The following is a 22,813-nucleotide window of genomic DNA, read 5'->3' on the forward strand; positions in this document are numbered from 1 at the left end:
AATAGATAAATCCACCTTGCTAGGTAAGAAAGGACTAGGGAGTGATTTTTAGCGCTGGACTGTCCTCACTTCACTTGTGAGCTGGCTCTCTGGCCCTGTTTTCAGCTGCCCCAACAGCTTCTCAAAGACAAAGCCTGCACATGGACCTCTAAAGACTGGTCCTGATAGGAAGGGGTTGGGTAAGACTGCACAAAATTAGGGTCTACATTCATCTCAGCTGTTTACCAAGCTTGCTATTAAACCTTATTTCCCAATTTTCCTCTGTAGGCACTAGAAAAAACTAAAAATAAGGTCTTCCATTTCATATCTCTTACCTTGTGCAATGGTTTAGGAGAAATACCATTCTGGAGGTTCCTCTCTCCATTACTGAATGAAGTAGGAGTCAGAAAAAACCACAGAGACTCATTTGCTGTTCTGAATGACTGAAGTTAGGTGAAACAGGTTCCGCTTTTGAGCTGTTCCGTGTCTGCACCGTGTAGGTTGCCAGCTGCTCCAGGCAGACAGATGCCCTCCTTGAGATTTTTGTACTGTAGTCATGAAATCCACCTCTTATGTGTGTTGCTTGATAACCTGGGGACTTCAGAGATCAGGCACAGCCATGGAAAAGCTGTCTACAAAGAGCCTAGGTAATTGCAAAATGACTTGCAATAAGGCACGGAAAGGCTTCTGCAGATCCAGCTATTATTATAGTGCAGCTTCCTCCTCCAGCCTGGAGGGAGAGAAAAGGTACAAAACAGCTCTATGTGTTTGATGGGATGTAGAATGTTGTATTAAATATACTTAGGAAAACAAGGACTCCCATTCCAGCTGCTGCAGTGAACCAAGCAAGGCTTTCAAAGGAGAGAGAGGGGCAAAAAAGGAAGGAAAAAAAAAGGAGGAGGAAAAAAGGTCAAATCCATGACCTATAATTACAGCTCAGTCATTTGTAAGGGGAGTGTATTTTTCTAGCTGTTATATTAACATATTCAGTTATGCAGCAGCTTAATACTTCTGCCCACCTATGCCCTCTCACTTGCATGCTCATCTTTGCATCCTTATGCTGCAGAGATTCTTGGTACTGCCAAGCTCTCAAAGGATTGAAACAGTGGGTTTGGACCCCCAGTTCTCAGAGCAGTGTGGCTCCATGGACAGCTCTGAAAGGTTCCATGGAAGAAGCAGGGACAGCAGGCTCAGACAGGCTGCACAGCAGTCCTCTCACAGAGCATCTAAAGGCTTTTGCACATACCTTCACCAGCTACACACTGGAGAAAGAGTGAAGCCACAGAACCAGCAGGCTCTGATGGCTGCAAATGGAAATTAGAAATTAATTAGAAATTAATTGGCAATCAGAAATTAATTAGAAATTATTATACATTATTAGAGCTCATTAGATATTATTAGAAATTAGAACTAATTAGAAATTAGAACCAATTAGAAAGGAAAGGCCAGCTTACAATTGCTAAAGATAAAACTTAGTGCATCTGCTTGCCAAAAATCATGGCAAACTTATTACCTCTTCCAGCCCTGTTAGTGAATTGGGATGTCTTTCCCAAGCTGTAATTTGCCATGTCTGAGCAACATCACATGCAGGGCTGATTACAAACATCAGCTCGAGTCCTGGATGCCAAGAGGGCTTGTCAGGGGACTATTGCTTCTCACCTTATCAACAGAACGGCTTGGAGTGGCACACCAGGGCATTAGCACAGATCTATTCCTTCCAGTTCCACAAGCAGGCCAGAAGCAGCTAGATGAGAAACCTTTTTGTGGTACCACATAAATATAGATAAATAAATAGATTAAATTGTTTTCCATTAATAAAATTCTGCATTCTGAGCTGAGCAAGTATTCAGAGCAATGGCCAATAATTCTTCAAAGTACATCACTCTCTAAGTGGGACCAGCAGTGGATTTCTCCATTTGCTATTCTCCACAGTTCTCTCTCTCTCTCTCTTTTGATGAATGTGTCAAATTTTCCCTCAAATAAAATTATTCACCATTTACTGACCTAATATCCATATATAATAGATGTCCTTACAAGGGCTTTGGGAAACATGAAGGCTCTTTGAGTTGGCTGCTTCTTAAATGTGCACTTTGCTGCTCTCAAAGGAACACAGGAATGTGCTGGAGCATGTCATGGAGGCTAAGGGAAAGATTCCTTGAGAGAGTCCAAGGGAGGGCTACCAGGATGATTGAGGGACTGGAGCAGTTGTATTACCAGGAGAGGCTGAGAAACCTGAGGCTGATGAGTCTGGGGAAGAGAAGACTGAGAGGGGATTTAATAAATGGTTAAAAAATATCTGAAGGCTGGGTGACAAGAGGGAGGGGAGAGGCTCTGCTCAGTTGCAGCCTGTGATAGGACAAGGGGTAATGGATATAAACTCCAGCACAGGAGGTTCCACCTCAGCATGAAGAGAACATTTCAGGAGGCGTCCCTGCCCGTGGCAGGGGCATTGGAGCTGGATGATCTCTAAGGTTCCTTCCAACCCAATGATTTACCAAATCATTCTTCATGTGAGTCTGTATCAAAATGTAAAAAACCCAAGTTGGTTAATGTCTTTAGTATTCTGTTGTTCTGTATTTGCCCATCTCAGACAGGTCAGTGTCTTCTCCTTTGTGTCAGTTCAGCAACAGCCTTCACCACCTTTGCATCCAAGGGTGGATTCAGGGCATCTGGATTTTCAGTGCAGCCAGACACCTGCAGGTGACAGCAGTCTCCTGGTCGAGTGTTTCTGAAGCATATAAGCAGAGTAGATGAGCTGCTAGTGATTAGGCATCTAGGCCACTTAGGCTTGTTATTATATATATATACATGGATTTCGAGGTATGGAAAAAAATCCTTGATAATCCACTCTTAGAGGCCCCATAGAGGCACATTAAACATTGGTCAGACACTGGAACAGGCTACCAGGGATTTGGTGCAGTCACCATCCCTGGAAGTGTATAACACGTGTGGACATGGCACTTTGGGGCATAGTGTAATGGCCATGGTGATGAAGGGTTGGTGCTTGGGCTTGATGATCTTCCAGGTCTCTTCCAACCTTTATGGTCCTGTGGTTCAGCTTTGTACCTGCCTGTCACAGAATGCTGGAACAGGCTTCCCAGAGAGGTTGTGGAGTCTCCTTCTCTGGAGAGTTTCAAGACCCATCTGGATGTGTTCCTGTGTCACCTGTGCTAGATTCTATGGTCCTGCTCTGGCAGGGGGCTTGGACTTGATGATCTTTGGAGGTCCCTTCCAACCCCTAACATCCTGTGATCCTGTGATTCCACAGTGTAAATGTGGTACAAGAGATGCTACCAGCATGGGACCATTGTCACTGTCTAAGGAGATAATGCCACAGTGACTAGCAGTGACACCCACGGCATCAAAAATCCTTGTCTGGATTAATGTTGCCAAATGTTATACTACATTAATATGCAATACATGGTGCCCCTTAAATGAGTGGAAATTACAGTAATCACATCACTGCTACAGAAACCTGCACAGTCCTAAGGCCAGCACACAGCCCAGCATCTTCCTTTGCCTGCATTTCAGCAAGCACTGATGAAACTGGCTTTGCATTGAAAAACACCAAATGCTTTCCCACTATTTTCAGGAGCAAAATCTGGTTTTATTTCCTGTCTCAGTTGTAAAAATGAAATATTTGCAGTCACACAGAGCCAGAGCCAGTCCTTGTTAGATAGACTCTCCTGCTCTTATTGAGAGAGAGATGATAAAGGACACTGAATAAAGCTTTGAGAAATGAACCATAATATATTTTCCACTCTCCCCATCCTCTCCATCTGCCACTTAATCATGGTCACAGCAACATGGTTCCAGGAGTGACCTGCTAGATAAATAGACCTGTTTGGTTTGGTGATTTTGTTGTTGTTTTTCTGGTTTTTTCAAGTGCTTCTATTCCCACAGCTTGTCAACACCCAAGCCCAGCAGGATCAGAAAGAATAGAGGAGGGAGAACAAATGAAAGCAGGCACAGCACATCCACACTTCCAAGTGACCTGAGGTGTTTGTAGAGCTTTCCTTTCACAGAGATCATGATGGCTATGGCTGCCCTGTTGGCTTTAGAACAGAATAAACCAGGTTGGAAGAGACCTCAGAGATCATCAAGTCCAACACATCATCCAACACCACCTAATCAACTAAACCATGGCACCAAGCACCCTATCAAGTCTCCTCCTGAACACCTCCAGTGATGGTGACTCCACCACCTCCCTGGGCAGCACATTCCAATGGCCAATCACTCTCTCTGTGTAGAATTTCTTCCTAACATCCAGTCTGAACCTCCCCTGGCACAGCTTGAGACTGTGTCCTCTTGTTCTGGTGCTGCTTGCCTGGGAGAAGAGACCAACCCCCACCTGGCTACAACCTCCCTTCAGGAAGTTGTAGACAGCAAGAAGGTCTCCCCTGAGCCTCCTCTTCTCCAGGCTAAGCAACCCCAGCTCCCTCAGCCTCTCCTCACAGGGCTGTGCTCCAAACCCCTCCCCAACTTTGTTGCCCTTCTCTGGACACCTTCCAGCAGGTCAACATCTTTCCTAACCTGAGGGGCCCAGAACTGTACACAGGACTCAAGGTGTGGCCTAACCAGTGCAGTGCAGTGCAGACTTTTACCAAACAAGTCAATTAATCTGGGTTTTCTTTTCTGTAAGATTGAGTTTAGATTCGAAGTGAGGAGAAAGTTCTTCACCGAGTGAGTCATTCATCATTGGAATGTGCTGCCCAGGGAGATGGTGAAGTCACCGTCCCTGGAGGTGTTCAAGAGGAGATTGGACGTGGCACTTGGTGCCATGGTCTAGTCGTGAGGTCTGTCAAGACAGGTTGGACTTGATGATCCTTGGGGTCTCTTCCAACCTTAGTTACACTGTGATACTGTGATACTGAGTTCCATAACCCAGGGAGGTTGTGGAGTCTCCCTCTCTAGAGATATTCAAAACTCACCTGGATGCCTCCTTGTGTTATCTGGTGTAGGTGATCCTGCTCTGGCAGGGGGTTTGGACTACATCTTTCAAGGTGCCCTTCCAGCCCCTGCGATTCTGTGATTCTGTGTTGAACAGATATGAAAGTTGAACAAAGCTTCCTTTTCAGTTTCTTAACAGAGGTTAATGTATGAGAAAGAAAAAATGAAGACCACTTTGGTAATTAATTTAGAAGCATTTAGTCACCTCAGTGACGAGGCAGTATAGAGAGTGCTGAGGCTTACTGGAGAGGGAAGAAGAAATGGAAAGAAATTCAATGCTGTTGAGTGATTAAGGGTGGAAAGAAGCCCTGAAAGTTTAAGCAGAGGTGCAGCAAATGTTTAGTTCTGTACAAGCTCTCAGTTACTTGCCTCCTCCTTTGGCCTGCTGAATGAAGTACATCTGTGCAACGCTAAGGTCTTTCTGAGGGAGAGAGTTTCTATGCAAGACCAGTTTCAGCAGATCCAAAAGTCATCACAAGAGACACAGTTTTCTCTCAGTGTAGTTATTATTCCATGCCTCTAGCACTTAAAATGAATGCAATCCTCAGCCTCCACACATTGAGAATGCCTCTGTAGGAGCAAACCTCAGTTCTTTATCTCCTGCTGTTACCTCCTACAGTCTGTGCTTATTACAGGGTTGGGCTTTTTACTTACAGGGTTATTGGACCACTAGAATGATAGAATCAACAAGGCTGGCAAAAACCTCAAAGATCATCAAGCCCAACCTGTCACCCAACACCTCCTGACTACTAAACCACAGCTTCAGTTAAAGAGGAAGCAAGTAAAAAAGACAGGATCTAAGACAGCCCCAGTTCTTGAGAGTCAGAAAACAGGCTTTGTGGAGGATCAGTTTGCTTTCAGTCACTTAGAGTGGAGTAACTTACATCTTCCTTGGAAAACTTGCTCTTGTCAGAATGTTGGAGGGTGTGCTAGCCAAAAGGGCTGTTATTTTTGCCCCTGGAGAGCTAAAAACATGAACTGTTGGGTTAGTAGCCAGGGAGATTCAGCTAGAGGGTCAAGCAGAGAAAAGAAGGTGGCTCTTCACACACAGGTAACAGACCCAAAGAGCTCCTTGCCAAACTCCACATGACTTCAAGGGCAAGGACTGAGTAAGTACTGAAAAGTATAAGCAAGGGGTACTGAGCAGACAAATTGCACAGGAGGCTGACAAAATTCCCTAAACCAACCCTCATCTTTGGCACCTCCTCCATTCCAAGCAACTAAACTTTTCCTGACTTGACATCCATGCATATCAAAGTATTCTTGTTTCAGCTAAATTTGGTGGGGAATAAAGCATTTTTACAAGAGATAAATGATTTGTTGTGACACAGTCATCATCCTTGCAGGAAAGACTTTGGCTCACCAAGTGTGTTTGCCGAGCAGTTGCCATTCAGGAGGAAATAATAGTTTCTTTAAACATCATGTAAATTAGCCCCAGAGGCAACAAATGTGTCCTTGGAATAATTTGGTCCTCAGAAAGATTCCCAAAGCAAGGCTCTCTAAGAATATGGAACCAGATTTCTGCAGGAGCAGGGAAGTCATTGTGCCCCTGTACTCAGCACTGGTCAGGCCACAACTTGAGTACTATGTCCAGTTCTGGGCTCTTCAATTTAAGAAGGACATTGGTTGCCTGGGAGAAGAGACCAGCCCCCATCTGGCTACAGCCTCTCTTCAGGCAGTTGTAGACAGCAATGAGGTCTCCCCTGAGCTTCCTCTTCTCCAGGCTAAGCAACCCCAGCTCCCTCAGCCTCTCCTCACAGGGCTGTGCTCCAAACCCCTCCCCAGCTTTGTTGCCCTTCTCTGGACACTTTCCATCAACTCAACATCTTTCCTAAACTGAGAGGCCCAGAACTGGACACAGGACTCAAGGTGTAGCCTAACCAGTGCTGAGTCCAGGGTCAGAATGACTTCCCTGCTCCTGCTGGCTGCACTAAGACAGGCTGTCTAAGAATATGGGACCAGATTCCAGCATACCAGGGAAGTGGGGAAAATATTCTTAGGTCAATAAGAAGAGCAATTAAAGCCCTATGATCAGATTTCAGGAGTGTGTGTGTGGGGAAATACAATTACAGGGTTTTAAAAGGGCTGAAACATTATAGTAGCCTAATTCCATACAAATACTACAAAAACTGGGTTGGCTTTCCTGCTGCTCAGGCTCTGTTTCCAAGCACTTGCTGCCACAGACCACAACAAAATAAAAGTCAGCAGAGCTCTGAAAATAAACCCAGAATCATGCCACTTTGGGTTGGTTTGTTTGCTTGCTTGTGGCTCATAGGTGGATGCAGCGTGACTGTGAGTTTGTGAAAGCCATTTGGGAGTGTCCCTTTACTTGTGGCAGAAGATATTCCTCATCCCCCATCCCAGAAGAGAAGATAGGCTGTCTAAGAATATGGGGCCAGACTCCAGCATGCTGGGAAAGTGGGGGAAATATTCTTCTGTCAATAAGAAGAGCAATTAAAGCCCTGTGATCAGATTTCAGGAGAGGAGGGGGGAAATGCCAACTGCAATTACAAAAACTGGGTGGGCTTTCTGCTACTCAGGCTCTGTTTCCAAGCACTTGCTGCCACAGACAACAACAGAATAAAAATCAGCAGAGATCTGGAAATAAACCCAGACTCATGCCAGTTTGGGTTGGTTTGTTTGCTTGCTTGTGGCTCATAATTGGATGCAGTGTGACTACGAGTTTGTAAAAGCTATTTGGGAATGTCTGGTTTTCCACCCTGCTGCATTTCGCAGCTTGTCTCACGTCCTGTGTTTCGGCTTCCCAGCTCTTTAAATCCCACAGTTCTGATGCTGTGAACTGCATCTGTTAGGGGAGCTGGTAGAAGTAGCTGAAACATCCTTTCTCACTCTATAATCTAATATGCTTAGGGAGCCAATGGCAATGTGTGAAGGGAGGGGCTTCCTGGCTGAGGACTCCTCGCAGGGGAACAGCTGTTACAACAGCAAGACCTTATCTGAAGCCAGGCAAACGCTCACTCGCTCACAGCTCTCAGTGGCTGCGTGCAACTGGCTCTGGCAAGACAGCTCTGCCAGAAAAAAAAGTGAGCAAATTAGCACAGAGAAACTTAAAGAAGAGTGGCTCTCAGTGGTGGGGCATTTCAGCAGGTCCAGTGATGGACTGGATCAGTAATACCTCCTGGCTGAATCACCTTGCTCTACGCGAAGAACATTTCAGGAGTTACTTGAACAGCACTGAGGATTACTTGGCCTTCCTGTGTGGGCCCAGGAGGAGTCACCTGTTCTTGCCCATGGCTTTGGTGTACAGCCTGATCTTCACTGTCGGGGTGGTGGGCAACTTCTTAGTTTGCCTGGTAATCCTCAAGCACCGCAACATGAAGACCCCAACTAATTACTACCTCTTCAGCCTCGCCGTCTCGGACCTGCTGGTGCTGCTCTTCGGGATGCCGCTGGAAGTCTACGAGATGTGGAGCAACTACCCCTTCTTGTTCGGGCCCCTTGGCTGCTACCTGAAGACAGCGCTTTTCGAGACGGTCTGCTTCGCCTCCATCCTCAACGTGACCACAGTCAGCGTGGAGAGATACATCGCCATCCTCCATCCTTTCCGTGCCAAGCTGGAGAGCACTCGCCGGCGTGCCCTGAGGACCATCCTGGTGCTCTGGCTCCTCTCCGTCCTCTTTGCCCTCCCCAACACCGGCACCCACGGCATCATGTTGCAGCATTTCCCCAATGGCACTCTGATCCCTGGCTCTGCTACCTGCACTGTAGTCATGCCCATGTGGATCTACAACTGTATTGTGCAGATCACTTCTTTTCTCTTCTATGTGCTGCCTATGGGGGTGATAAGTGTGCTGTACTATCTGATGGGGCTAAGAGTAAGTCCTGCTACAACTGTGCTCAGTGTTTCCTCAGCTCATTTTTGTCTGTTTGTGTCTGTTTGTGTCTTTTAAAGTGGCTGCCCTCTTTTCTTGCCCCTGTTTCCCCTCCCTGCCCCCTTTTCTTGCCCCTGTTTCCCCTCCTGCCCCCCAAAGAAAAAGAAGCAAAAGTATCTCAAACTTCTGACAAAGGTGAATCCACCTCTTCTGGTGTAATCCCACTCAGAAATGAATATAGCTACACTGGGGTATAATTTACCCTAATATTGTTGAGTGTTTTTTTTTAATGACCATCACAGCTGCTCACATTTCAATGCTGCTTAAACCTCTGTGGATCGATCCTAGCCTGTCTGAGATTTGCACCTTTACAGTAGGGACTAGGAGGAAATTGGCCAAGAGGAAAAACTACATTAAAAGACTTTTTAAAGGAGCATGCTAGTGCTTCTTGTGTATTTATTTGCTTCCCCTCTTCTTGTGCCTGTGAAATTTTCATTGCATCACGTTGTTTTTCTCCCTCCCTGGAGCAGGTGATAACACTCAGCCATCACAACTCACAAAGCTGCCTTGTTGCTGCAGCGAGCACATTTACCGGCCACTACTGCATCTGACTCCAGCACAGTGCCACCACTGATTAAGGCTGCCTTAGAGTTCATAGTCATTCTCTCTTCAAAAAGAAAACCCAAACCAACCCACTTAGTTTTACCAAGTATTGATCACTTAAACAGAGGGATAAAACAATCAGCAGCACAGTGTGATCAAACCATGCAGCGCTGAAGCACACAGCCAGTCCTAGCAAGTGGATGACCTTTTTTTCCTTCTCATGTGTTACATGCATTTGAGAAGCACATATTCAGTGCCATGAGATAGGATTTACCTTTAAAAGTTGGGAAAATCTCTGTCTGAGCACATAGCAAGGGAGGGATGCAATAAGCTGGGCTTAGTCAAGCCAATCTCTGGTGGTGTACATCTAATTTTGTTGTGCTGGCTGATACTTGCTGTCATGCAAACCTATACAGAAGCAATTTCTCCTTACCTTGGGAGAGCCACAAAAATTAACTGCCAGAAATCCATAGCACGCAGCAGATCTTCAAAGCAATGAATGGGCGAAATCCTCCCCCACTGCCCAGTGACTTTACATAGTGTCACTGGAAATTTGGTGAAATAAGGCCTGAAGGGAGGAAAAAGTGCAGGAATCACAGCTGTCATGAAGAGAAAAAGAGAAATCCTGGACTCATTTTAAAAGTATTGGAGATTACAATAACCTTTTCACTTGTGGCAGAAGATATTCCTGATCCTCATCCCAGAAGAGAAGATAGGTACCAGATGAGGGCTGCTCCCCAGGAGTGCTGTCCATCTTCACAGATATTCTCAAGCCATCTTTCCTCAGGGCTTCCACATTCATTGTTTATGCCTCTGCTTTTCTCTATATCCAGGCTTCCAAATGTTAGCAACATCCATCCCAGGTATCTCTGCATTATGCTCCAACCTGCAGCAGCCAAGGCAATTTCTGTCCAACAGAAATGACAGAATTCTTTGCAAGAGAAGCTCTTTTTTTTTTTGTGCTCACAGAATCACAGGCTCACAAGATGTTAGGGGTTGGAAGGGACCTCCAAAGATCATCAAGTCCAACCCCCTCTGCCAGAATAGGAGCGTAGAATCTAGCACAGGTTGCACAGGAGCACAAATGAAATCTATGGATTTTCAGCAGCATTCCAGCATCTCCTGAGTGCTCCATGTCGCTCACAGACTGTAGTAGGAGAGCTCAGAGTTGATCCAAGGGGTGTACAGAGGCCAAATTCAGCAGAGACCTAGCCTCTGTGGAAAGGGCATGCTCTCAGCAACAGCTGTGAGAACACCTTGGACACGCTGATGATGTTAATGTCAGCTGCCTTTGAATTGAGACAAGTTATTTTTGCCACAACTGGTTCAGATTTTATCATCAGCATTTATTTTGCTCTCTAAACACCCAGCCTTTAAAACCAGAATCCTCTCTGGCCAGTCCTTGGCTAAATTCTGCAGAGCCCCATGCAAATCTGGAAGGGATTGTCCTCCTCCTGTGGAGGTTGTTCAGCAAACCTTGCACCCACTCACACCCAGGCTGCAGTTCAGCAGAATGTTTGCAACTGCTTCAGCCCAAGCACTTGAGACAGGCAGGGCTGGGTGCTTTAGCACAAGCAGTGTGGGGTTTACACACCAATTTTCCCATCAGCTGTAGAGCAAGCTCAATCACCACTCCTGTCAGGCTGAGGAGCTTACAGAACACAGTTCTCATGCTTTTTCTGAGTGGCCTCACCAGGCTTGCCTGGGGATAGGTGAGGCCCTAATTTCACTCTGCTTTTTGATTTCTAGCATGAAATGCTGTAGCTAATAAAGATGTGGGGGAGGGGGAAATCCAATTTTCAGCTTTTTGCTCCAGACACTTCTAATGCTCTTGCACTGAATGGGCAACATTCATCTCCAGGCAACCCTGCATACGGCCACAGTGATGTAAAAGTTAACAGCTGGCATGGCTGGAGCTCTCCCTGTCAAAGCATTGGAATGGACCCAAGTTACAGCCTTTGCTGAGGATGGGTTGGTTTCTTTCTTTCTTTCTTTCTTTCTTTCCCCTTCCTCTCTGCCATAACTCATTGTTTTATTAAATTGTAACTGCTGACTTACACTGACGAGCTCCACCTCCATCAATTATCACTTGAGGCTAAGAAGGAGCCTTATAGCATCATCAAAACGACAGGAGGAAGGTGAAAAATTAAGATGCATGTCTCTGGTTTATTACAGCATCAGAGTGCTGTATTCTCTGAGGCTTTGGAATACTCCTTGAACAGATTACTGCTGAAACTAAAAGCCACTGAAGGGAAATTGGGGATTTTAATCAATTCCAAGCACATGTTTGTTGCTAGATGCATTGCAAATCAGCTGAGCCTCTTCCTATGGCTAAAATTTACAGAGGGAATACTGTAAAAGATGAGAGGCTGAATTGCTCTGTAATTGAATGCAATTGTATTTACATGGGCTTCCCTTTTCCTGGGCTGCATGAATAAATAGAACATTGAATGAAGGTCCCATTTGATCATTCAGGCAGAAAAGTATCACCAATGAAAACTCAGGAAGCAAAGTCACAGTGCCAAAAGCAACAGCAAGCAGTACAACTAGCATGTGGGCACCAGACTTTTGCAAATGCAGATTGATTTCTGCCTTTTCCCTCATTCCTGATAATCTTTCCCATCCAATTAGAAGTTTTGTTTCCAATGTCTCTCAGTTTATTGGATAATCAGAAGTTTACACTTGGGGAAACAGGGTCCAGTTATCTTTACATTATTTCTTTTCTAACCAAAGCAATGGTCCTGCTTACCTAGCCCTGGTCTAGGTGGCCAAGGCCAATGACATCAGAAATAGTTTGGCCAGGAGGAGCAGGGAGGCCATTCTGCCCTGTACTCAGCACTGCTCAGGCCACACCTTGAGTACTGTGTCCAGTTCTGGGCCCCTCAATTTAAGAGGGACATTGAGACACTTGAACGTGTCCAGAGAAGGGCAACGAGGCTGGGGAGGGATTTGGAGCACAGCCCTGTGAGGAGAGGCTGAGGGAGCTGGGGTTGCTTAACCTGGAGAAGAGGCAGCTCAGGGGAGACCTTCTTGCTCTCTACAACTCCCTGAAGGGAGGTTGTAGCCAGGTGGGGGTTGGTCTCTTCTCCCAGGCAACCAGCACCAGAACAAGAGGACACAGTCTCAAACTGTGCCAGGGGAGGTTTACGCTGGAGGTGAGGAGAAGGTTCTTCCCAGAAAGAGTAATTAGCCATTGGAATGTGCTGCCCAGGAATTTGGTGGAGCCACCATCCCTGGAGGTGTTCAAGAGGGGATTGGACGTGGCACTTGAAGCCATGCTTTAGTTAGTCATGAGGTCTTGGGTGCCAGGTTGGACTTGATGATCTCTGAGGTCTTTTCCAACCTCATTGATTCTATGATTCTATTCTATTCTCCTCACCAGATGCACCAGTGCTCTCCTCATCAGCATACTGGAGAAAGAACTGCTCCAGGTGATCCTGCTCTGGCAGGGGGGGTTGGATTAGATGATCTTTCCAGGTTCCTTCCAACTCCTACCATTCTGTGATTTCAGGGACAATCAGTTTGTTGTTATTATTATTAATGCCCATTTTATGAAGTCCAGGAAAGACTACTGGGATAAAGAAAGGAATTACAACAAGGTGGTTGGTTTGTTAAGTATTGCATGGCTGACTTGTGTACATTATGCACACTGGCTGGCTGCAAGAGAATATGGATGGGGTTTGCTCAACAAATGGTTTGAATATCAATTAGTCCAAACACTCAGGGCACAAAATGAATTCCACAGGGCTTCTTCCAGTGACTACAGCTGTGTTTTACTGAGGCCTCTCTGGGTGTGTTTTGGATCATTGGTTTGTGCTTAATTGTGAGGAACCCTTTTAGGAAAACAAACAAACAATATTTTGCTGGAAGAGAAAATAATGCCTAGCAAAATGCTGTGGAAATTGAACACAAACTGCGAACCAACTTTTGACTCAGAGAGAAAGGACCAAGTGGAGAACTGAAGCAGAGATTTACTGCAAACACATAGTCTTGGATGCCTAAAATCTGCAGACTGTGTTGAAGCTAAAGCTTCACTGTTTCCCTAAACTAAAACTGAAATTTAAATATAGACTTTTTTTCTTTTCTTCTTTTTTCCCCCCTTATTTGTTTCCTATTTTACCTTCTCAGCTACAGCTATCAAAATATCAAACAGCCTACGTCTGGCAAGGATTTCAACCCCTGTCTAAGCTCTCCTTTGGTTTCCCTTCTTTTGCCAGTTGAGAGGAGACAGATCTTTGGAAGTGGAGGAAATGACTGTGAATGTTCAGAGACCATCCAGGAAATCAGTCACCAAGATGTTGTGTAAGTAGTGAGTCCTCCTGTGCTTTGTTTGCTACGGAGAAGAGGCTTGGCCAGGTCCTGAATGAAGCCAATTCACTGGATACAAGAGCTATGAGATGAGTAGCTGAGATTCAAACAAATAATACATCCTTTAAAAGCTTATTGCTCCTTTATCTGGATGCAGAGAGCATGGGAGTGAAACCCTATGGACTTGATAGGGTGCTTGGTGCCATGGTTTGGTTGATTAGGTGGGTTGGATTAGTTAATAGGTTGGAGGTGATGATCTTGAAGGTCTCTTCCAACCTGGTCTATTCTATTCTATTCTATTCTATTCTATTCTATTCTATTCTATTCTATTCTATTCTATTCTATTCTATCTCTTTAAATGTTCTTAGAATCATAGAATTGTTAGGGTTGGAAGGCACCTCCAGGATCACCTAGTTCCAACCACCCTGTCATGGGCAGGGACCAGCACAAGAGGGTATTGAGCAAACCTGCAGGGAGATGCTTGCATGGTACTCCTAGGCAGGCTTCTGCAGCCCTCGGGGGACAATCTGTTTCAGAGCTCAAATAGTCTGTACATTTTTAAAGAAGGATGCACTTCTGTTTTGAATAGGATAGGATAGGATAGGATAGGATAGGATAGGATAGGATAGGATAGGATAGGATAGGATAGGATAGGATAGGATAGGATAGGATAGGATAGGATAGGATAGGATAGGGTAGAATAGGGTAGAATAGAATAGAATAGAATAGAATAGAATAGAATAGAATAGACCAGACCAGGTTGGAAAACACCTTTGCATCACATCCTGAAGTCTGCCCATCAACAGTAAAATCCAGACAAGCCACATACATCATCTACTGTTGACAACCACTTAGACTTCCCCAAGAAAAAGCTGGACCTGGGCAGACTTGCACATTGTATAATATTCAGGGGAATTTTTGCTCTAACTACCCTGAAAGCACTCACACTGTTTTCTAATTTCACCTTGCTGCTAAGACAAATGTTTATGCAGGAAACATAAATCACCTTCACTATTCCCTGCCACAACATTACTCTTTTAGGCAGCTTAAGTCACCTTCTGAACGTGGTGACTGGACTTTGAAGTCAGCCTGTGATTTCATGTGTGCCATGACTATGACCACAGATGTTCAGAGAACCCAAGTCTGCCCCTGTACTCAGCACTGCTCAGGCCAGACCTTGAGTACTGTGTCCAGTTCTGGGCCCCTCAATTTAAGAAGGACATTGAGACTCTTGAATGTGTCCAGAGAAGGGCAACAAAGCTGGGGAGAAGCCTCAAGCACAAACCCTATGAGGAGAGGCTGAGGGAGCTGGGGTTGCTTAGCCTGAAGAAGAGGAGGCTCAGGGGACACCTTTTTGCTCTCTCCAACTCCCTGAAGGGAGGTTGGAGCCAGGTGGGGGTTGGTCTCTTCTCCCAGGCAACCAGCACCAGAACAAGAGGACACAGTCTCAAGCTGTGCCAGGGGAAGTTTAGGTTCAAGGTGAGGAGAAAGTTCTTCCCAGCAAGAGTAATTGGCCATTGGAATGTGCTGCCCAGGGAGGTGGTGGAGTCACTATCCCTGGAGGTGTTCAAAAATGGATTGGATGTGGCACTTGGTGCCATGGTTTAGTTAGTCATGAGGTGTTGGGTGATAGGTTGCACTTGATGATCTCTGAGGTCTTTTCTAACCTTATTGATTCTATGATTCTATGTCTGAACTGGAGTCCTGACTAGATCCAGCACAGGCTAGGTTGTGTATGGAGGTAAACTGAACAGTGCACCCAGACAGACTTCATCACTACATGTTTGCTATGGCCTCATCCTGCTATGTGATGTGAAAACAGCGTGCAGAGCAAATGAGCTCCAAGGCACCATGGACTCAGTAGGTCCCAGGTACCACAGCTGCATCCAGATGCCTCCCTGTTTCTTTATTAAGCTCTGTACATGCCACAATGTTCCCTGGCTGTTATCTGATTTGCTTAAATGTCACTGTGTGGGCATTCATTGGGTTATCCAACACAGAAATCAATGGGAAGTTTGTTCTTTTAGCTGGCAATGTGTTTCAGAGAGCACTGCAAGAAGACAGGCAGGATGGACCAAAAAATTATTAAACAATGAATACAATTTACATATTTAGGCTTTCATCAAGCTTTCTGAGCTCTCTCAGCTCTGTGCAGGCTAGTGAGCTACACTGGCATAACTGATTTCCTTCCACAGAATCAACAAGGTTGGAAAAGACCTCAGAGATCATCAAGTCCAACCTGTCACCCAACACCTCATGGCTACTAAACCATGGCTTCAAATGCCACATCTAATCCCCTCTTGAACACCTCCAGGGGCAGTGGCTCCACCACCTCCCTGGGCAGCACATTCCAATGGCCAATCTCTCTTTATGGGAAGAACTTCTTCTTCACCTCCAGCCTAAACCTCCCCTGGTGCAGCTTGAGACTGTGTCCTCTTGTTCTGGTGCAATTGCCTGGGAGAAGAGACCAAGCCCCACCTGGCTACAACCTCCCTTCAGGTAGCTGTAGACAGCAAGAAGGTCTCCCCTGAGCATCCTCTTCTCCAGCCTAAGCAACCCCAGCTCCCTCAGCCTCTCCTTATAGGGCTGGCTCCAGACCTCTCCCCAGCCTCGTTGCCCTTCTCTGGACACCTTCAAGTATCTCAATGTCCTTCTTAAATTGAGGGGCCCAGAACTGGACACAGGACTCAAGGTGTGGCCTGAGTAGTGCTGAGTACAGGGGCACAATGACTTCCCTGCTCCTGCTGGCCACACTATTCCTGATGCAGGCTATACTGACTTGCATTATCTCTCTCCTTTCTCCTTTCCAGTTGTCCTTGTGATGGTTTTTGCTATCTGCTGGGCTCCATTCCACGTAGATCGACTTTTCTTCAGCTTTGTTGTGGAATGGACTGAGCCTCTGGCTAATATATTCAACTTAATTCATGTAGTGTCAGGTAAAGCTTTCTTCTGCTTGCACAGGGTCTGGCAAAAGAATGTGTTTGTGAGTGGTTTACTTGTAATATAGCCATTTAGTCTGCAGGTGACATGGCATGGAAAAGCTTCTTGGTTGGTGAGCAGCATTGAGACTTGTGCCTGAAGTAAAAACTGCATGCAAGTGTCTGCAGCTTTTAAGATCTGTGGTCCAACAGAGTTGTCTGAGTATTCACAAAGGATGAAAACAAAACAGGATACCTGACCTCATTAGCAGCTGGTTTCCTTCCTTGGAAACATTCAGAAATGAGGTCTGTCCCCATTCAGCTGCTTTTGATGAGTGCACAGCAACAGGCATCTTCCTCCAGAGGGTCTCTGAGGCCAGTGGGAAAGCTTACCTAATGGCAAGACAAAAGACCTACACACTGCTCAGAACTGGTTGGTATCAGCAGATGTTTATGGCCCTGCCAACCATAATATAAAGGCTTTTTGAAAGAGGAATCTTATTTTCAGCCTGCCATGGGAAAACACTAAATGTGGCCATTAGGCAGCTCAGACAAATCCAATCTCATGCAATTGTCCTGTTGTGTTGTAAGAAATTAGCTCCCCTTGGCTGGAAGTTATCCTCTGATGGCTTTGATGGGAGCACCAGCTGTGCAAATCCTGCTGTGGACATGAGGGCAGTGCTGGAGGCAGGTCAGTATAGCACAAGAGAGAGCTGGAGATAGTGAGCTCCAGCCTCTCCAACTTTCCTGAGTGCTGCAGTGCCTGAGCTAGCCTTGGCAAGACATCCCTCTGCCTGCATGGCAGCGGGCAGAGATGTGCTGTCACTGCCTCCTTGCACCCAAGCTTGGTGGAGCACTGGAGGCAGGGAACAGATTTTTCCCTCCTGAGATTATACCACACAAAACCAAGGTCTCTCTCTCCTTTTCCCCACCTTCCCTAGGTGTTTTCTTCTACCTGAGCTCTGCTGTGAATCCCATAATTTACAACCTGTTGTCCCAGCGCTTCAGGATGGCTTTCCTCAGTGTGATCTCCCCTTGCTGCAAGCACTGGGCCTCTAAACATCCCAGTATCAGGACCCCTGCCCAACAGAGCATCATCCTGATTGAGGACCACAATCTCATCGACTCTGCTGAAGACACAAGTCTCCCTGGCACCCACAGGACATCAGTCAGCAGTTCTCAGCTCTCTACTGGCCTGTGACTTTCTGTGTTGTGATCCAGGTGAGAGAGAAGTTAAAGAAAACAATTTCAAGGAACAGTAAGAGACCTTCCTAAAAGACTGATTGCTATGAGAAGGGCTCACAGTCATGTCTGATTGAATCAATAATTGAGGAGATTGTAACTAGCAGGTGGTTGAGAAGCACTGTATCACCACCAAGCTAATAGGAGGACTGGAAATCTCAGCTTGCTGGCTGCAAGCTAAGCCAGCAAAGAGCTGCCTTACAAAAATGAGCCACACTCCCAGTGTTACCAGCAGAGGAGGGAGACACAGCTTATCTAGGGCTTACTGAATGGCTTTTTGTACACCAGCCTAAACATCAATGTGCTTAGTCTGAAATGGGGCAGCTTGCTGCACTTGTCCATCCACTTCTAGCTTTAAGCAAGCCAGGCTCACTTCCCTCCCCAATGATCTCCTTGAGGCGTAGCTGCTGCAAGTCCCTCTTGGCAACATGAGCAAGCAGGCACCAATGAGCTGGGCTGATAAAGAGACACAGCAGCACTAGCTGTTTCTGGTCCAGAAGAGCCAGGGAGCCAGCTTTATGAAAAGCAAACTTTGGCTTTCAGATCTAGGTGAAGGTTTGAATGGGGGTTGGTGAGTAAAGCCTCGGACGGCTTTGTCAAAGCCCCTAGCATTTAAGTGGGTTATCTTTAACAAGTCTCAACATTACTATCATATCTCCTCACACCATGTCTGACAACTATCCAGTGCTCAAATGGCACATGCATGCCACAAAGTCATCTACATCACCTCAGAATCATAGAATCATAGAATCAATGAGGTTGGAAAAGACCTCAGAGATCATCAAGTCCAATCTAATACCTAACACCTCATCACTAACTAAACCATGGCTTCAAGTGCCACATCCAATCCTTTTTTGAACACCTCCAGGGATGGTGACTCCACCACCTCCCTGGGCAGCACATTCCAATGGCCAATTACTCTTGCTGGGAAGAACTTTCTCCTCACCTTGAACCTAAACTTCCCCTGGCACAGCTTGAGACTGTGTCCTCTTGTTCTGGTGCTGGTTGCCTGGGAGAAGAGACCAACCCCCACCTGTCTACAACCTCCTTTCAGGTAGTTGTAGAGAAATAGCCATTGCTGGGAGGTAAGGGTTTCCCTTTGCCCAGAATGCAGCTGGTGTGGGATTTCTGCCCAGGGATTATGAAATGTCTGTAGTCTTTACAGGCCTATCCTCTGCATTGAACAGCTTCATTCTTGCTGACCCTGACCATGTACAAATGGACTGTGGTAGGTCCTTGCTTTGCCCTGTGTCCTGCAGTTTGCCACAACTTTTTATCACTGCTTGAACTTCAGATACTTAGGTTTGTCCCTGCCGGTGGGGCAGACTTCACATCTGCCCATAGCAAGTGGATAGCAGCAGTCAGGAATCTACGTGGGAGCAGCAACCATCAGGAAACAAGGCTGGAAACTATTCACAATGGAACTGGCACAAACCTTCAGGATCAGAGAAGATGATACAAAGACAATTAAAAAAGAGAGTTTTGCAGGGATTTTGCATCTACTGAATTCAGGTTTTGCCACAATGTACATCATAAGGTCTGGGAAATCTCCTGCATCCCAGGCATGCAAGCAGATCCTGAAGGCAGGATCCAAACCAATGAGTTCCTGAGCTCCACTTACTGCAAGGTGAGGACCCTGCAGAGTTTTGTCAAGGGAGGAGAGGGTAAATCTGTTACACAGCAGAGAATTTTATCAAGCTCCATGGCCCAAGTTTCAAAGCCTGCTTGAGTTTCAGAGCAATGTCTCTCCTGAGCATCATGACACAGACCTAGGTTTAGCCATCACACTGGGCTCAGGCTTGGCACACACTGCCACAGAACATCAGCCACTGTGTGTCACCAAGGGGCTGAGACTTCACTTGCAGAGTCAGAGTACACAGAGTGATCATAACAAATAAGAACACTAGCTCCTGAAAGATGATACACTGTGTGCTTAAAGGCTTTTTCCAGTCTGGCCACTGGGGATCCAGATTGCATTTCTCACCACAGAAGGAAAGAGTTATCCTTCTGCTACAGTGGGCTCTTACCTTGTTTGCCCCAAAGTCTTCTCACTGTGGGACTTCTGGGCAAGCTGAGAGCTGAGGTGCTCATGACAGCTGGTGAGTCATCCTTTTCCTGCAGCATAAGGGGAGTTTTAGCCCATGCTTTCTGTCAAACCCATTTTACCAGCTGCAAGCCATGGGGAGGGTAACAGATACCCAGAAGGTCCTGGAGAGAGAAGATGATTCATGCTCCCTGAAGACACAGCTGAAATACTTTGCCACCCCCACATGGACACTTGAGTTTTATCAGTGAGATTTACACTTCTAACCAGTTCTGTATTGCCATTTTTTTCCCCTCCATTAGACATTGAAGTGTACTTTCCCTCTAGATTTGCTGCTTTAGTTGTGCCTTGCTGCCCATGAGCTACCCAGGTCCCTTCTCTTCTGCCCCATGCAGGGCACTGAGCTCCCACCTGGGCAGAAGAAGGGGGACTCCTGGGGGGACTCCTCCCTCACCCTGAGCCTCACTGAATTGACCTCCTTAACTGAGCTCAGGGGCTTATCTTCCTCATCCCATCTGTGTGCCACTGAAATCCTGTCTTCTCCACTGTCCCAAATACCAAAGCAGTGCCAAAGCAGTGAAGAGACAGTCTGACACACACAGCCACCATGTGTTGGAGACATTCCTCTGCAAGGCTTTGTAGCTCTTTGTGCATTTAGGACCAGGCAGAGTCTTATGCTGGTGCACAGAAAGCCATCCATGAGGGATGCCTCTCTCTTCTCCTTGCTTCACAGAACAGCTACAACCTTCTCTGCAAAGCTCAAGGTGGTTAAATGCCTTTCTTGACTTCCCACATCCAAGGCTGGGATGTGAAGCTGCTGGGTGGAGTTTTGTGTGCTCTTGAGACAAACAGGCACATTTTTCATCCCTAGGGCATTCAAATGGGTTTGTGAGGAAGGGGTTGTGTATATGTGTGTGGGAAACGTGGATCAATGGTGGCATTTTAGAAGAGAAACACTGAGAAGAAAATGACCAGAAATTCACTTCCAGCTCTGAACTTTTTGGTTGGTTTTCCTAGAAGCAGTTTCTGTTGTATTGAATCTGGCAACAGTCAAAGAAATGGCAATCATGACCAAGAATTACTGAGCTGTTTGGCCAAACTTCAAAAGCAAAGCAGAAACCATTTAGCCTTGCACCAAGTGAGGCCCTCCTTGAAAATGTTATGGCAGGAGACATGATCAATTTCTTCTAAATGCTGTTTAAAATGACATAAAATGCAGTGGGGGGAGAAAAAAAGAAAGTGGACTGGCTGGAGGCTGAGTGCTCTGAGTTAAGTTCCCTGTGACAGCACAGCTCAGCATCTTAAAATGGGATGTCTAGAAACCAGTCAATGCACTTTGTCCCTAACAATTAATCAATGGTTACCAAGGCTCAGTGCTTGAGCTGTTGGTCAGTCTGCTCTGATATTTACCTGGCTACAGTTTAGAAGCTGGATCCAGACAGAAAAATACTGAGAAGATGGATAGAGATGTCAGGCAAGCCAGTTATATTCCCTGACTTATACATCTCATAGCCAAGTGCTGAAACACATTGGCAACCGGCTGAGAAAAGCTCCTGCTGCAGAGAAACTCAGAACAACTCACTTTCCCCCAAAGTGGTCTGGAGAGATAATAATAGAGTTATTTGAAATCAAGTGTGACTTCCTAGACAGAACTGCCTGCTGATTGGTTTCTCTGCTTCGGTTTCCCTCTGGGAAGCACACAAGTGTGAGAGCAGAAAGTGTGGCGAGCAGGGGCAACGCTCCAGCGCTCTGAACAAAACGTGGGCAGGTTGAAATGCCTTGCAAGGAAGCACTTAAAGGAGGGAAGAGTTGCTTGTGTGTGGCCCTGAGTGCTAATGCCAGGTTCAGTACTGGAAGAAGCATCATGACAGCAAGCAGAGAGTTCTGTTAAGCTTATAAGCACCTCTCCTGTGAGGACAGACTGAAAGAGTTGGGGCTGTGCAGTCTGGAGAAAAGAAGGCTCCGAGGTGACCTAATTGTGGCCTTCTAGCATCTGAGGGGGGCTACAAGAAGGCTGGGGAGGGACTTCTCAGGATCTCAGGTAGTGATAGGACTAGGGGGAATGGAATGAAGCTGGAGGTGGGGAGATTCAGGCTGGACATAAGGAGGAAGTTCTTCACCATGAGAGTGGTAAAGCCCTGGAATGGGTTGTCCAGGGAGGTGGTTGGGGCACCGTCCCTGGAGGTGTTTAAGCCCAGGCTGGATGAGGCTGTGGCCAGCCTGGTCTAGTGTGAGGTGTCCCTGCCCATGGCAGGGGGTTGGAACTAGATGATCCTTGTGGCCCCTTCCAACTCTGACTGATTCTATGCTTAGAATACATAGAATAAACCAGGTTGGGAGAGACCTTCAAGATCATCGTGTCCAACCCATCAACCAATCCAACACCACCTAATCAACTAAACCATGCAACCAAGCACCCTATCAAGTCTCCTCCTGAACACCTTCAGTGATGGTGACTCCACCACCTCCCCAGGCAGCCCATTCCAATGGGCAATCACCCTCTCTGTATAGAACTTCTTCCTAACATCCAGTCTAAACCTCCCCTGGCGCAGCCTGAGACTGTGTCCTCTTGTTCTGGTACTGGCTGCCTGGGAGAAGAGACCAACTTCCTCCTGTCTACAACCTCCCTTCAGGTAGTTGTAGAGAGCAATAAGGTCTCCCTTGAGTCTCCTCTTCTCCAGGCTAAGCAACCCCAGCTCCCTCAGCCTCTCCTCATAGATTCTATACGAAGAGGGCTTGGACTCTACCTTGTTTTGAAGTGTTTAAACTGGGGCTTATCAGTAAAACTAAATGTACACTCCAACTGCAGAGTAAGTTATGTGTATCTGTGTCACATGCAAATAAACATATTCGAGGCTCTGGTCCATGCTCAGCTATCCCTGGGCTTCTTTTTTCTCCCTCTGATTTCCTATGAGTGGCAGAAGAGAGAAACTCCC

At 46.3% G+C, this 22,813-nt stretch overlaps 1 protein-coding gene across 1 annotated transcript; it reads left to right on the forward strand.

Moving 5' to 3' along the window:
• Nucleotides 1–8,045: 8,045 nt before the first annotated feature.
• NMUR2 (neuromedin U receptor 2) lies at nt 8,046–17,792 on the forward strand. Its single transcript, XM_009910674.2, has 4 exons — nt 8,046–8,765; nt 13,583–13,667; nt 16,484–16,609; nt 17,533–17,792. Exons 1-4 carry the CDS (start codon nt 8,046–8,048, stop codon nt 17,790–17,792), a joined length of 1,191 nt encoding a protein of 396 aa, XP_009908976.2.
• Nucleotides 17,793–22,813: the final 5,021 nt, after the last annotated feature.

The sequence above is a fragment of the Dryobates pubescens genome, chromosome 16, assembly GCF_014839835.1.
Source record: "Dryobates pubescens isolate bDryPub1 chromosome 16, bDryPub1.pri, whole genome shotgun sequence".
Taxonomy (NCBI): domain Eukaryota; kingdom Metazoa; phylum Chordata; class Aves; order Piciformes; family Picidae; genus Dryobates; species Dryobates pubescens.

Excerpts from the sequence above, each read along its gene's own strand:
- NMUR2 (XM_009910674.2), top strand. The coding sequence starts at position 8,046 with ATGGACTGGATCAGTAATACCTCCTGGCTGAATCACCTTGCTCTACGC. Across the intron at positions 8,766-13,582 it reads ACTATCTGATGGGGCTAAGA|TTGAGAGGAGACAGATCTTT; the intron begins GTAAGTCCTGCT and ends TTCTTTTGCCAG. Across the intron at positions 13,668-16,483 it reads ATCAGTCACCAAGATGTTGT|TTGTCCTTGTGATGGTTTTT; the intron begins GTAAGTAGTGAG and ends TCTCCTTTCCAG.